This window comes from Rhinolophus sinicus, chromosome 2, assembly GCF_057876585.1.
Source record: "Rhinolophus sinicus isolate RSI-liver-muscle chromosome 2, RSI-T2T, whole genome shotgun sequence".
NCBI lineage: Eukaryota > Metazoa > Chordata > Mammalia > Chiroptera > Rhinolophidae > Rhinolophus > Rhinolophus sinicus.
In genome coordinates, this window is record NC_142502.1 from 28389884 (window position 1) to 28404472 (window position 14589).

The following is a 14589-nucleotide window of genomic DNA, read 5'->3' on the forward strand; positions in this document are numbered from 1 at the left end:
CATACCCAGTTACATTAGTAGCTCTCTAAGAGGACATAGGTAATAATGATGGTTTACTCTGTCTTAATAATTTGTTGTTGATGGATCACTTACAGCCCTGCCACGAATTAATAAAGTTGCTCTAATTTCAACCAATCCTGAGACAAACTATAGCAATTGTTCTATAACTTTCTATGTCTGAACACTTCATTTTAATAGTAAAAATAAAAAATACAAAAAGCTCCACGTAATGGAGCCGTCGTACTTTTAGTATCAACTGAGTGAGAAAAATACATGTGAACAAAAGCTATTATGACTTCAGTAATGCTTCTAAATAAACGTATACATTATTAAAATACACATATTTTAATCATAGTACATATATGTGAGAGACATAGTATTTATGTAGTTGTACAACCTGGGGCATAAGAAAATTCATTACTTTTTTACAATAGTTCTGCAGCCTCCCATTGGCTGAAGCAGACAATTTGGGAAGCATATCTCACCAGGATTAAGGGATGGAGCTCAACAAAATGTTTCAAGGTCAAATTTTACATCGTAGACAGTCATCTTCAGTGTGTGCTGTTCTAAATATAGCCATGGCCCTACAGCAATTATATGCATCCGGCCAATAATAGCTTATTTGTATAAATCAATGAGATGTGTAAGAGAGGAGTGGTGATGTGCTGATGATCTAGTTAGTTTGGGGGAAATAATCAAGTGTTTTATTTTTAATCAAATGACTTCCTTTGTGAAGCGCTACAAGAAGAGTAGAAAAATAAACTGAAAGGGAACATTTGAAGTGTATTTTCCACTTACTGATATGACTGAGTTTAAAAATATCACTGGACAGTATTTATCACTGTAGTCAGTTACTATCTAAAGATTACGTTCTATACAGAGCAAATGAACAGAACAGTATATATTTTTAAGTCCCCCCAAATGTTTTTCCTTATTATTTATGAGTGTCAGTGTAAGTTTATACTTGCAATTGAGGGAAGAAACATGTTTCTACGAAGAAAACATTACTGACTCACCTTCAAAGGGACACAAAACTTGGAGCTCTTCTTAAGGAGTGAGTGGGAGACCTTACTGGTGATCATTGGAAAGGTAGTCAGTAGCCCTGTTCCTTGATGTAGGGTCTGAATCACAAGCAGATATTCTGCTACAAAGACTTTCATATTCCTTTTAGCCTCTTTTATCTTTAATTTTTTTTCTTCTTAAATATTATCAGCTCTATTTGAAAGGTATCAATGGACAAATATGAAACAGCTTTATCTTATATAAAGTTATTTCCAAACTGGTTCATTGATAAAATATATAACATGTAATGTTTATGTAACTCTATTTGCTTAGTTATCTCTTCTTTTCATTTCATAAAATGAGTCTGTGAAAATCAGCTGCCTAAGCAAAGATTTAAGGCAGTGATTCAAAGACTTGAAAGGCAAATCACCCTATTACTTTTTTTTCAAAATTTTCTCTGTCTACCTTAAAACACTCAAGATATCAACGCATATTTTTAAGTTAAAACTTAAGTGACTAAGAAATGTCACCGGATGAGGAAACTGAAGTTACCCCTAAAGGTATAATACCCGTTGGGGTGTGTGCTATTTTGAAATAATCGTTGGCTGTATACAGGTCACTCAGCTTTTAGTTTCAATGCCAAATACAGGGTCTGGTACAAAGAAAGAATTCAAAAACAAAACAATGAAAAATACTTTACTTCAAAATACTTTTTAAAAGTACAGAAACCATCCTTTTGTCAACATATGTATTTGACCATAATAAACTATGTTCTCCAAAAGTGAGATATAGTGTATAATCACATAATCACTATACACATTGTTTGTGAACACAGTCTCTCTAAAATGGAGAGAAACATTGCTAAGGTTCAGAAAATGTAAGAGTTCCACTGTTTTTCAGACAATTTTCAATTACTAGGAATTTCCACATTCCAGCTACCTATAAAGTCATTTTAGATTTAAAATGATTTCAAGAATTTATAATCTTATATTTACCTCTGGAAAAAAAAATGCTTTTAAGGAGAGTTTTGCCCCCAAATAATCTAGCTTACAAATTAGTCAGGAGCTTTTTTCCCCCCGTCTGTATTTTAAACAACTGAACATTGGTAATGAGTGTGGGAGAAACTACAAAGCTTTAAATTATTGGAAGAAACAAATAGGAAATTCAGAGAAGGTATTAGAAATTACCACAGAAAAATACTAAATAGAAAGTAATTAGAAAATCTTATTAACCTATCACTAAATTCTGAAAAAAAAAAGCCAAAATACATGAAGATGAAAAGTGCTTTAGAACAACTAACTGCTGCATGTAATATCCTCTCACTTGTCAAATGATTACACTTTCCTCTCTAGATCTAAATGTTTAATTTTGCACTTGAACTTAATTCCATGTTAGTTTTGAAATCCCTGCAGTAATTTTGTTAATCTGTATCTGCTTCCTCAGAAAATAAATTAGTTGTTGATGAATCACTCCTTAAGAACTTGCCACTTACGATAAGTTTAATTGCCCTCCGGAACCAAGGGTAAAAGAAAGCATATATCAACGGATTCATAGCTGAATTATAATAAACGCACCACACTAAAATCTCATAAACATAAGGAGGAGTTATAAAATTCATATAAGCATCAATCACAGCATCAATAATGTATGGTAGCCAAGAGACAAGAAATGCTGCCATAGCAATACCTAATGTTTTAGCAGCTTTTCTCTCTCTCTTTGCTACTCTTTCTTTGTAACTCTCTGAGGAGGCCTGAGCTTGGCTGGCAGTACTTTCTATCTTCCTAGCCTGATGTTTAGCCACTAAAAATATCTTACCATATAGAAACACCATGGCAACAGTGGGTAGAAAGAATAGAAGAAAACAAAGTAGAACCCAATTTTGATTCAATGGAGCCTGACAGCCTCCTACACAAGTGAGAGCAACTACTAGTTCCTCAATTCCTTCTTCGTTGGCCCCAGTGTAAAAAATAGAAAAACTGTATGTGACAGAAAAGAACCAGGAGAGAACAATGCATATTTCTGACACCGAGACAGTAAACTTGGTTGGATAGGTCAGAGGATCAGTAACAGCAATATATCGATCAATAGAGATACAACACAAGTGAAATAAAGAAGCAAAACAGAAGGAAGTATCAAAACAGGTATGAAATTTACAGTAAGTCTCCCCAAAGTACCAGCAGCTCTCCACAGACCTCACTGCACTGAAGGGCATCACAGTGACTCCCACCAAGAAATCAGCACAGGCCAGGGAGGCGATGAGAAAGTTTGTAGGTGTGTGCAGTTGTTTGAAGTGCAGGATGGCAAAAATGACCAGGAAGTTCCCAAACACAGCCAGCACGGCCCCCAAACCAAGGACTGCGTACAGAATCGCTCGAGGTCCCGGAGAGTAAGGAGTTTTAACACAGGATCCATTCACGTTCTCATAGCAAAGCTCCACAGGTTCAGCTTGGGAGAAAGTGTTCACCATTGCCTTCTTGTTTGAATTATTTTATAGTTCTCAGATTTCCTCTTTCAGCAATTTAATACAAGAAGGAGATGGCCATGTAAAACTCTCTGGAAGAGGAAAAACATCTCTAGTTCAATGAAAGTGAGACACTTTCGTACTTTTGTTTTGTTTTGTTTTAGGCATATTAACTATAACGTCTTGCTCTTTCCAAAAAACATTTATTCCCAAGTTTTTAATATATTTAGAGGGGAACTTGTTGCAGAGAGTCATTAAAATTGTAGTCAAATTTAGTACTGAAAAATGGCTGGCAAGATACTTAGCCCAATGATACATATATATCATTTATATATATAATATAATGTAATTGGCTAATCATTAGAAATATCCCTTTACTGTGTTACTTTACCTTTGAAATTTCACCTGTAACCACCTGAGAAATAATTAGGCTACCAAAAGCTGAGTTTTATTTACTAGGTTATCTCCCCTGAGTAACCACTTCAGCAGTAATGACAAACTATACTTCATTTTTTTTAAGAAGGAAGAAATAAATTACATCTCCTTCAAATTATAACCTCAAAAACCCCTATAGTATAGAGTGTGAAAACTGACGAAACATTTACTCATAATAGCTTGCTAAACTTATTTGGGGAATATATTTCTTTTATTGTTAACATTTTCAGAGGTTTTTTTTCTCTTTTCCTCCTTTTATAGCCATTCATAGTTTGGACAACTTGAGATAATTTGGAGAACTATTCTTACCAAATTGATACTAATATAATGAGTGTACTTTCAATGGTAATAGCCAGTTTTAGATGTCTAAAATCAATAAGAGCGATTAAAATAAATAGTAAATCACCTAGCCCTTCACCTTTCCATCCTTAAAAAAACCCCAGAAAAACAGTATAATTTAAAATCTACCACAGAGGCGTAGACAACACCGGGGATGGTCAGGAGGGGTTTATCTAGATAGGTATGTCTGGAAGGAATAGATTTATGCTAAGTCACCCAAGGTTCAGATCGAGACCAAACAATATTGAATAATTAATGAAAAACTTTGTATCTAAATCTTAATCTTTGAACTAGACAGATTGGACTGTGTTTATTGCCATTTATCTCATACCATAGGTTTGGCCTCTGTTGAAACTGTAGGATCCTAGAAAAAATTATGTGCATACATGTGTGTATGTGTATCTTTTAGCTATGTATCTACACTGTCTAGGTAACAAGCTTCACTAGTCTGTGAATTTTAAATTTGTTTGTGTATGTGCAGTGTGTGTGCATACACCCATGTTATTTTCAGGCTTCACTAGTCTGGGAATTTTAAATCAATTCATTTTTACTTTTCTTTCCTGGTTTGTACTCCCATCAGTGCTCACTGGTTTGGTGGTATAAATCTAAGTCTTCTCCTTACAAAGTATGTCCCTGTTATGACTGGGCGTCCTCAGACGAGTGCACCCCTCCATGTGCTCACAGGTCTGCTTACCCAATAAAATCACCATGTGATACCCCCACACCCTGGATTCTTCTTCTACTCCAGCTGTCCTGATAAAGTCCACCTCATCTCTTGTTTTACTCTCAAGCTGGCTGAAGGAATTTCACCACTGCCACCACAGGCGGTACTCTGCATGAGAGTTTGAGGGTCTCTGTAAAAGATGCTGTCATTCCAAGTTTCAGTACTCCCCACTTTTCTGGTGCCCAAGTAATGCTACTCTTATACAAAAGAAGAGCAACCTCCCACCCCCTGCCCCCCTGCACGCACACACCCTCAGGTTTTGAAACTCAGGCCTTAAGATAGCAGCCTTCCATCCTATAGAGTGTCTTAAAACTTACCTTTCCCTAGAAGCAAAGACAGTGGGGGAGCAATGAGCATTCCTAACACCCACATATTGGTGTTTAATACCTTTCACCAGTAAAAGGAACTAGGGTTTCTCAAAGGCATGATTTATCCAAGCAATGGGACAGGGAAGGTATAGTAAAAAACTGGGACATATTTTTATATCAGAAACTAAGGAAGAGATTTTTTTAAATGTTGGAGCATTTCATAAGGACATTGCTGCAGCATGAATGGGCTCCTGCTGGCCAAATATGGGACAACTTCAATGGCAAGATAATTATGGAGAGTAAAAAATTATAAGCCATTGGGGAAAAACTGGGAATTCCTGAGGCCATAAAGATTAGAGATAGATATACACATACGTAGATACATACAAGCATACATATATACACACACACACACACATAAATACCTATATTGGGGAGGACTTTTCCTTACAGTAAAACACCAAGTTCCAACTGGTATGTGTGGAGAGAGTTCTAGAGTTGAAACATCATAATTTTGGAATCATCACATTAATATTGATCCAGGCAAGAATCACCGATGGATGGCAAATCTGGCTGGGGGCGGGGGGGCAGGGTGTGGAGGATTTTGATGAGATGAGCTATTTCTATGGGTTCAAGTGTCATCTCTGAGAGATTATTTAGTTCCAAAAGAAAATATAAAGTAACTATATAGTAGAGAAATCAAATAAGACCTTGACCAGGTGATCAAAATTACCATCACCAGTGAGAGACAGTATGCCTCTGGATATGCTATCCTGAGAAGCACTATATAATAATATACATAGTATTCCAGTCAGGAATGCATAACCGGAACCTAATCCTGAAATTTGAGACAAATCAAAGTTGAGAAATATTCTATTTTTAAATGGTGGGGAGGATTATATTACTCAAAAATGCCTATGTCATAAAAGACTGAAGAACTATTTCAGAATAAGAGACTAAAGGGCAAGACAACTAACAGAAATATGTGGTCCTAGAATGAAATATATTAGTGGGTCAATTGACAAAACAGTAGTTGGTTAAAAACATAGTATCGATGTTAAACTGCTGAAATATGGCTGAAGGGCCATGATGTATTCGACTTAACTCTCAGATGGTTCAGAAAAAAAAATATTCACACAGAGAAAGACAAAGAGGGAGACAGACAAAAACAAATATTAAAGCAAACGTAGCAAAATTTTAATAGATGAATCTGGGTAAAGGGTATATAAGTGTGCTTAGTACAATTTTGTGCAAATTTTTTGTAGGTTTAAATTTATTTCCAAATAAAATCTTTTTTTTACAAAAAGCAATTTAAAAAATTGGACCTTTAGTATCTCCATTTCCATTTATCAGCTTGTGCAAGCCAGTCTCAAACCTCAGTACTTCACCCAAATAAAACTTCTCTACAAGCAGTAGTTCAGGTTCCCTTCTCAATTCACTTCTCCTCTCCCCTCCACCATTAATTTAAATGCAAACCACCTTCAGATGCACTCCTGTTACAGTACAACATGACAATTTACACTCCCAAAGTACAGCACTTCATGTCTACATTCGTATTTCTGGTAACTTCACGATTTCTTTGAGAACAATAAACATAAAATTACAGTATATCTCAGTAGCTACCTACAGTTGTTATTCTACTTATTTTTCCTCAAAAGGGAAGACTAGTTTGTCCCAAAGATGTATTGATTCTCTGGTTCCTGAAACAGAAAATTAATTGGACATTTTAAGTGAGTGTTTGCTTCCTGTCTCCAAAACCCTGTCTTAATTACCTCACTAGTAAGTCATCAAAATTACAAAAATTACAGTCTACTTTTAAGCAGGGTTATCTATTAAACATATGCTTATATACTCATGTCTACCTATCTTTCTTTATCATTATCCCCCCTCCAAACTATGCCTCTCTCTGAAGCCATTTGACAAATAAGAATTGTTGTTAAATTATTTCTGTCCCAGTAACATAATCCCATGAATTAAAGAAAAAGAGCATGTGAAAAAGTCCAAGAGCACTGGTCTAGTGAAATCTGAAAATGGGAACTGGTACTGTTACACTTGTGTCTAGGAAAAATATTTAGAAATCGAGTTTAATTAATACAACAGAATCATAGTCTACAGATATAAATGATTAATTAGGAAAAGCACAGATACAGAAATGCCACCTGTCCTCTTCAAAAAGATGTGATAAAAAGTTCCCTTGAGTTCTTTTTGATTTTCCATGATGCTGGAAATTCTCAGTAAAGTGTCATCTTTAAGAGCAATCTGGAAAGTGTATTTTAGCAGTGAGGAGGAATGTAGCAGACTATTTTTCATATCTAGTATCACGTTATACCAATAGACAATCCATTCTTGCCTAGCATAAGCACTGGGCTGAGTGAACGGGAAATTGGACATTGTACAACAGAAAGTTCAGGAAAGTCAGAAAGCTTGTCAGGTAATCCTGAACATAGAACAGTCACAGGCCAGCACCTAAGAGTAGGGATGCCAAAGAAAATGCTTGCTAAGTGTCAGGTCCATATTGTTACACTTCTTTTTCAACATTTACTCTCAAATCTTAACGAGTCCTTATAACATTCTTGGACACTTTTAGAGCAGAGGAGACAAGATTTTGTGTCCTTGCTGGTTCAGTGCTCTTGAAGAAGAGACAGTTAATTTGAATCTCAGTCTAGAACAGAGCTATCTAATAAAACTTTCTGTAATGACACATTCTATAATCTGTCCAATATGATATCTACTAGGTACCTGTGGTTATTGAATACTTGAAATGTGGATAGTGTGACTGAGAAACTGACTTTTAAAAACGTATCATTAGTTTCAGGTATATAAAACAGTGATTAGACATTTACACAGCTCACAAAGTGATAACCCAAGTCTACTACGCATCTGATGCTGTACATTCATTCCTGTTACTATATGATTGACTATACTATACTCCCTGTGCTGTACTTTACATCCAGTGATGACATTTTTCACAGAACTAGAACAAATAATCCTGAAGTGTATATGGAACCATAAAAGACCCCACATAGCCATGACAATCCTGAGAAAGAAGAACAAAACTGGAGGTATGCTACCTGATGTCAAACTATACTACAAGGCCAGAGTAATCAAAACAACATGGTATTGGCATAAAAACAAACACACAGATCAATGGGACAGAACAGAGTCCAGAAATAAATCCATGCCTATATGGTTGTTTACAAAGGAAACAAGAATATACATTGGGGTAAAAACAGCTATTCAATATATGGTGCTGGGAAGATTGTTTTGCTTTTCAAAGTTTATTTTATTTGTTTATTTAATAAGCACCTATTACTAAAGCAGAACAGTAGGGGTAATTAAGAATGCAGACCTTAGATTTAGGAAAACTTATACTCAAATTGTAGCTCTGCCTCCTATATAATAAGGTACTTAATTACTCTGAACCCCAGTTTTTAGAAATTTAAAAATCCTAAACGTGACAAGAGGAGAAATATTTGGCCATTATTTTTTCACATAATTTTTTCTGCCTTATAAGCTTTCTCATCTCTTTCTAACATTACAATTACACTATATTAAACCATTGGATATTATTTAACAAGTCTCTGAGGCCATGCTCTTTTTTTCAATCTCTTTTTCCTTCTCCGGTTTTAATATTGAATAATTTTTCATGATCTATCTTCAACTTCACTACTATTTTCTCTGTAACTTCCATTTGGCTAAGTTCATCTAACAATATTTTATTTAAAATATATTTTTGTCAGTTCTAGAATTTTCACTTGGTGTTTTCAAATCTCTGCTGAGATGTCCTATGTTTCATTCATGGCTAGCATAGTTGGTTTTACTTCATTGAGGGTAATTATAAGAACTGTTTTAAAACCCTTATCTCTTAATTCATGTTTGTCATCTCAAGGTTGGTCTCAATTGATTTTATTTTTTCTTGAGGATGTGTCTCGTTTTCCTGGCTCTTTGTATGTTGGATAATTTTGGACTGTATTCTGGACGTTATGAGTATTAAGTTGTGGAGAATCTTGTCAAAGATGCAGAAATAGCGAAAGTAAAACCCACTAATCACTGAAGTAGTAATTAGTAAAAGTATATTGAACACACACCAAAAGATGTTTCATGAACCAGGAGCACTGAAACATGGAATGAGTCTCAGGGGTATATTGTAATAAAGCAGCTTATATAGTGCGAAGGCAGTAACTTTATTTTCACAGTGATTGGTTATAATACTAGAATTTTCTTAAATGATAGGGAATTGGTTAGCGGTTACCTCATGCCAATTTTGGAAACAGTTCAAGTTTTGCTTATGATTTCCAGAGGCATAAGCAAGAAAGACCCAGGTCAAATTAGTCTTTCAAAATAAACTAAATTAAACTTTGCATGTATGCATGTAGTATGACTAAAACGGTTTTTTGTCTGCTCAGGGAATTTTCGAGGCCCGTCTCCGTTTGTGTTTGGTTTTAACACTTTAAAATCCATAATTTTATCTGCTGAATATTATGTATTTTCATTTAGTGGACTCTATTTCTTGAGTGGGAGCTCCTCGTAATTCAGAGCCATTATCTTTATCTAAACTGTTTTAATTGGCTTGGCACCTTTCTAAGATTCCCACACTCTCCCCAATGACCATAGTTACTCTGGATTCTGGTTTCTGGTTCTTCATCCAGAAAGACTGAATTGTCACAAGTTCCCTTGCCAACCCGTCTGTCATGCTAAGATGGGCCATAGGCTGAAAACCGTGAAAATGGGAACTTACTTTTTGTACACCTCTCTTCCTTCAAACGTGTACTTCCCACCCAAATCTGTTCGCTTGTGTTCACTCTCCAGTGCCTTCTGGTAGCTGCCTTTTGATTATATCTAAAATGTGAAAGAGTTGTTTTATCTCTTGGATCTTACCCAGTAATTAAAAAAAACATGGCAGTCATATATTACATTTCAAAGCATTTCTCTTGTTCACTGATTTTACCTTTAGTCTTTTTCTATTTATGCAATTCACACTTGAATCTCTCTATGAGTACTGATAAGAATTGTTTAAAGATGTCTTATTTTCTCTACATTATTTGTGTTCTTTCTTGGATTAGTTGACCTGCTCATTTATCTTGTTCATTTTTTCCTTTTATTAATTTCTCAGTGATTTAGGATCATACTGCCAGGATTTGTACTTAGTTCTATCTCATTAACTTATTCTTTACTCTAGGCTTGACTGCCTTCCTAACTAGATATGGAATTTCCCACATATCTCCTAGTCCAGTTACTCATGTTTGCTCATCCAATTTATCTATTAACTACCACAAATCTGCCAACCCAATTTGTCATATTCAGAAGGAGAACAATAGAAGATAAAACTTTTGACCACAGAGAAATCAATACAAATCATCCAAAAGATATACTAAAAAGGAATACAATGAACAGCTGAAAATGCAAATATTTCAAGAACAATATGACTGTAACTGCTGTTTTATACCATCCACATCCTTTTCTTTTTCTTGGATTTTGTGGGACCCAAGTGACCTTCTTGTCAATGCTTCTTGGTTTCCTTCAATTGAGAAAAGGTGACACAGTGACGTGATTAGAAGAACATTTCGATCATATCGAACAGAAACTCCCCACAGTAAATTTGTTTGTCCTACCTCCTGTGCAATGTGCAATCTGAAGCTTCACCCTGACTTGGCTGACTTGGAACATGGAAGAATCTGCTAAAGTGATGAACGGGAATAGCCTGCAGAATGAGTAACAAGTCAGGTGAGGGTAAGTCAGAAAAGCAAGGAGAGATCTAAAGACTAAAGGCTGAACTGTAGGCTGAGCACAGGAGTTAGCATAAAGTACAAGGTGGGTAGAATACACTGGAGTGATCAAGCGGGGGCAAATGAAGAGGGGCTAGTGGAAGAAAAATGCAGAAGCCATGATCTGCACTGACAACCTTATTCTGTATCAGACTCTTATGCCATCATATGCCTAAGAGGCTGAGCTGTGAGTCGCAGAGGAACTTAGGAAGCTAGAAAAAGGGAAATAGTGATTTTTGCCCCACCCCAAATTAATGAGCTCTGAAGTGGTTTTGGGGGGTACCCAGAATAGAATCCTACACCTATAGAACCAGAATTTCACGTAAGGAGCCCAACCATTGTTGGCCTGTTCAGTGATTATAATGTAAAAGCCATCAGCAATTGCGAGAATTCAATCAGATGTCATTTAAATAGCTATGAAAATTGAGACACTACCAGAAAAGTATATGAGTACAGGAAGAAGACAGAAATGAAGTTCAAAGGTATAAAGACCTAGATGGAAAATTCATGGTCAGGATCTTCCTTCAGAAAAATAGTACAAAATTACAAAAACAAAATTAGATATGTACATGAAGTTGAGAAAAAGAGTTACAACAGTTTCTTAGTTGCTACGTGAGGTGGTGGGAAAGGGTAAGGATTTCCTGTTGATGTTGAGATGCCTATAGGCGGTCAAATTGGGAACTGTCCAGTGGATGAATGGATTGATCTGCATAGAGCTCAAAAAACTAGAGGGAGTTATTTGGGGGCCCATAATCATGTTATGATAAATCACCCAAGGAATGAACAATTTATTATGAATCCACTATGTATGTGTCAGGCATCTACTAAGTGTCACTATAACACAATAAAATTGCTTTTCGCAATCACATGCAAGTCAATCAATGATTTTACAATTCTACATTATAACCTGAATAAAATTAAAATTGTCCAAGATCTTGGATTTAGTTTATAAAGCGTTGAACAATTTATGAGTAATAATGTGTCTGAAATTTCCATTATTAGGTTCTTTTTGATTGAAACATTGTTGATACAGTATTCTCCATCACATAGTTCAAATTATATAATGAGTTTTTTTCAAGTTTAAAGAATTTCCATTTTTGGACTCATCCGTGTCAGAACATATCTTCAGTCAGGATAGTTTCTTTGATTTTAAGAAAAAAATGTGTTTCTAAACATTTTTTTTTTTTAGGAAACAATTCATAATCTAGAAATAATTTATTTAATGATAATATAAATGATGATGCTTGAAAGTAAGACCCCTAAGGTAGTAGGTAAAAGTATTATGCCCCAAGGGGATTGGGGCATACTACTTATTATTTTTTGGCATGTCTTTATTACTGAACTATTTCAAAGGTATAATAATAATGTCTCCACCTTGCATCATGGCCCTATTATTTTTCCCATACTCTGCTGCCCCTTAGTGGTCACTCTGAGCAATGCTGGGCTGACCAAATGGTAAGAGGACACAAAAGATGAAAAGGTAAATGGCTGGAACGGAAGTGTGTATTTAAAAATGAGCCCCCGCCAAAAAAAAAAAAAAAAAAAAAAAGAACCTGGCACCAAACACTTTGAAAGCATGCCTGTTATATGGCTGTCTTCTCTCTCCCTTCCAAGCCATCCTTCCATAAGAATAAGAATAAAATTAAAAAAAAAACCTCAAAGAAAGGTTTTTGAACATTTGTCTTCATTAGAATCACATGAGGTATTTAACTTTTCAGGCACTACACCCAGAAGTTCTAATCTCTAGGACTGAAGTACAATCTAAAATGTGCTTTTTAAATCAGCCCAACTGAGTCTGGCATTCCACAGAACACTTTTTGAGAAATACTGCTCCAGGAGAAGTAGCACTGTTATAAAGGAAAGTACTCTAAACTGGGAGTCAGAAAAATCCATTAATTTCTCTCACACTTGCTACTACGCACTTTCTAAGCGCTAGGCATCCATGCTAGACGCAAAGAATGCAGATAAAAGCCACAATCCATAGCCTGAATAATTTTATAACCTAGTTTGGGAGAGGCCAAATAAACAATTACAGTGTTCTGAGATAAGAACTCTGGAAAGAGGAAGGAGAAGGGCCCCGGGATCAGAAGTGGGGGACGTGAGGGCATTGGGGAGAGCTAGGTTGATGGTATTTATTATAGAAAGTTCTCCAGTCAAAGAGACTCTGAAGTAAGTTAGTAAGGACAAATAGTATTCAAGCTTCTAATTTCTGTGACACTGCACACAACTCCAAACTCTCTGAGCTTTGATTTGTTATTCATGCAAGAGAAAGAAAGTTTACATACATGTTTCTGGTGCTTTTACTTTTCCTTGACAGTGTGCTTACAATTTACAGGGGTTATAGTGTTTGTAATAGGTAAAATAACTGACCCCAATTCACTGACTCCTAGTAGCTTCCACCCAAAGTTTAAGGTCCTATTTATATATGTGATGTCTTATGAAAGGCAGCTTGCTATTCTTCCAACGAAAACAAATTAGAGCCTCACTGCTCATTGAATTCCATTAATAATTTCACAGTGATCTACCAAGCAGAAATCTATAATGCATTTTTGTTTAGTTTTGTTATTGATCGTGGATCTTCAGTTAAACCCATGTAAGGTCCAAATGGAAAACAATGAGATAGAGTGAGATGAGGGGAGATGGGATTGACAGAGATGCAGTGAAAGGTCAAGGACAGAAAGACCAAGAGAAGTGATTCCCCACCCCCACCTCTACATTTCAGTAATTCTTCCTCTTTCACAGCCTAGCACCACAATTGCTTCCTCCTCTCAAAGTCCTTCCTAAAAGGTCACCATCCATGCAAGGTATTTTTATCTTGCCGCTGCCTCCTATAATGAGAAATAACTCTTATTGAGCACTTAACCTTGTGTTACTTACTCTCATAGATATTTAACATTGTTAATTCATTTCATCATTATAACTATATGAGAGAATATTATGATTTCTTCTTAACATGAAAACTGAGTTACACAGACTTTGAGTAACTTACCCAAATTCACAGAGAATATGTGGTGGAACTGGGATTCAAATGAACCTGTGTCTTTGTCTTCCATTCTTTGTCAGCTATCTGAAGACAAGGACTTTTCAGTTGCCTCCTTTCTCTATTCTCCTCAATATAGTGGCTTGTGAAAACTGAAGCACCAAAATTATACTGATGACTTCAAGAAGAAAGAAATAACTTGGGGTAGGTGGAGGGGGGAGTTTAGCAAGTTTTGAAGATAATATTAGTTGGAGGTCATAATTAGGAATAGTCAAAGCCAAGGCTTAGCTTGTTAGCTCCTAAATTGTACATCAGCTGATTAACTGCTATAGGAAGTTCTTCAGTATTTTTAACATTTACACTTTTTTTACAATCTTCAATAATCTTTCATTTCAATTAACACCAGATTTTTAAAAATTGAGATGTAATTGACATATAACATTGTATGAGTCTAGGTGTACAACATAATGATTTCATATGTGTATATATTGTGAAATGATCACCAGAATAAGTCTAGTTAACATCGATCACCACATATAGTTATAATATTTTTTCTCTTGGTGAGAACGTTTAAG

The 14589-nt window shown here is 35.6% G+C and overlaps 1 protein-coding gene across 1 annotated transcript; it reads right to left on the minus strand.

Moving 5' to 3' along the window:
• Positions 1 to 2343: 2343 nt before the first annotated feature.
• LOC109446251 (trace amine-associated receptor 9) lies at positions 2344 to 3520 on the minus strand. Its single transcript, XM_019729462.2, has one exon. It carries the CDS (start codon positions 3467 to 3469, stop codon positions 2423 to 2425), a length of 1047 nt encoding a protein of 348 aa, XP_019585021.2. The 5' UTR covers positions 3470 to 3520; the 3' UTR covers positions 2344 to 2422.
• Positions 3521 to 14589: the final 11069 nt, after the last annotated feature.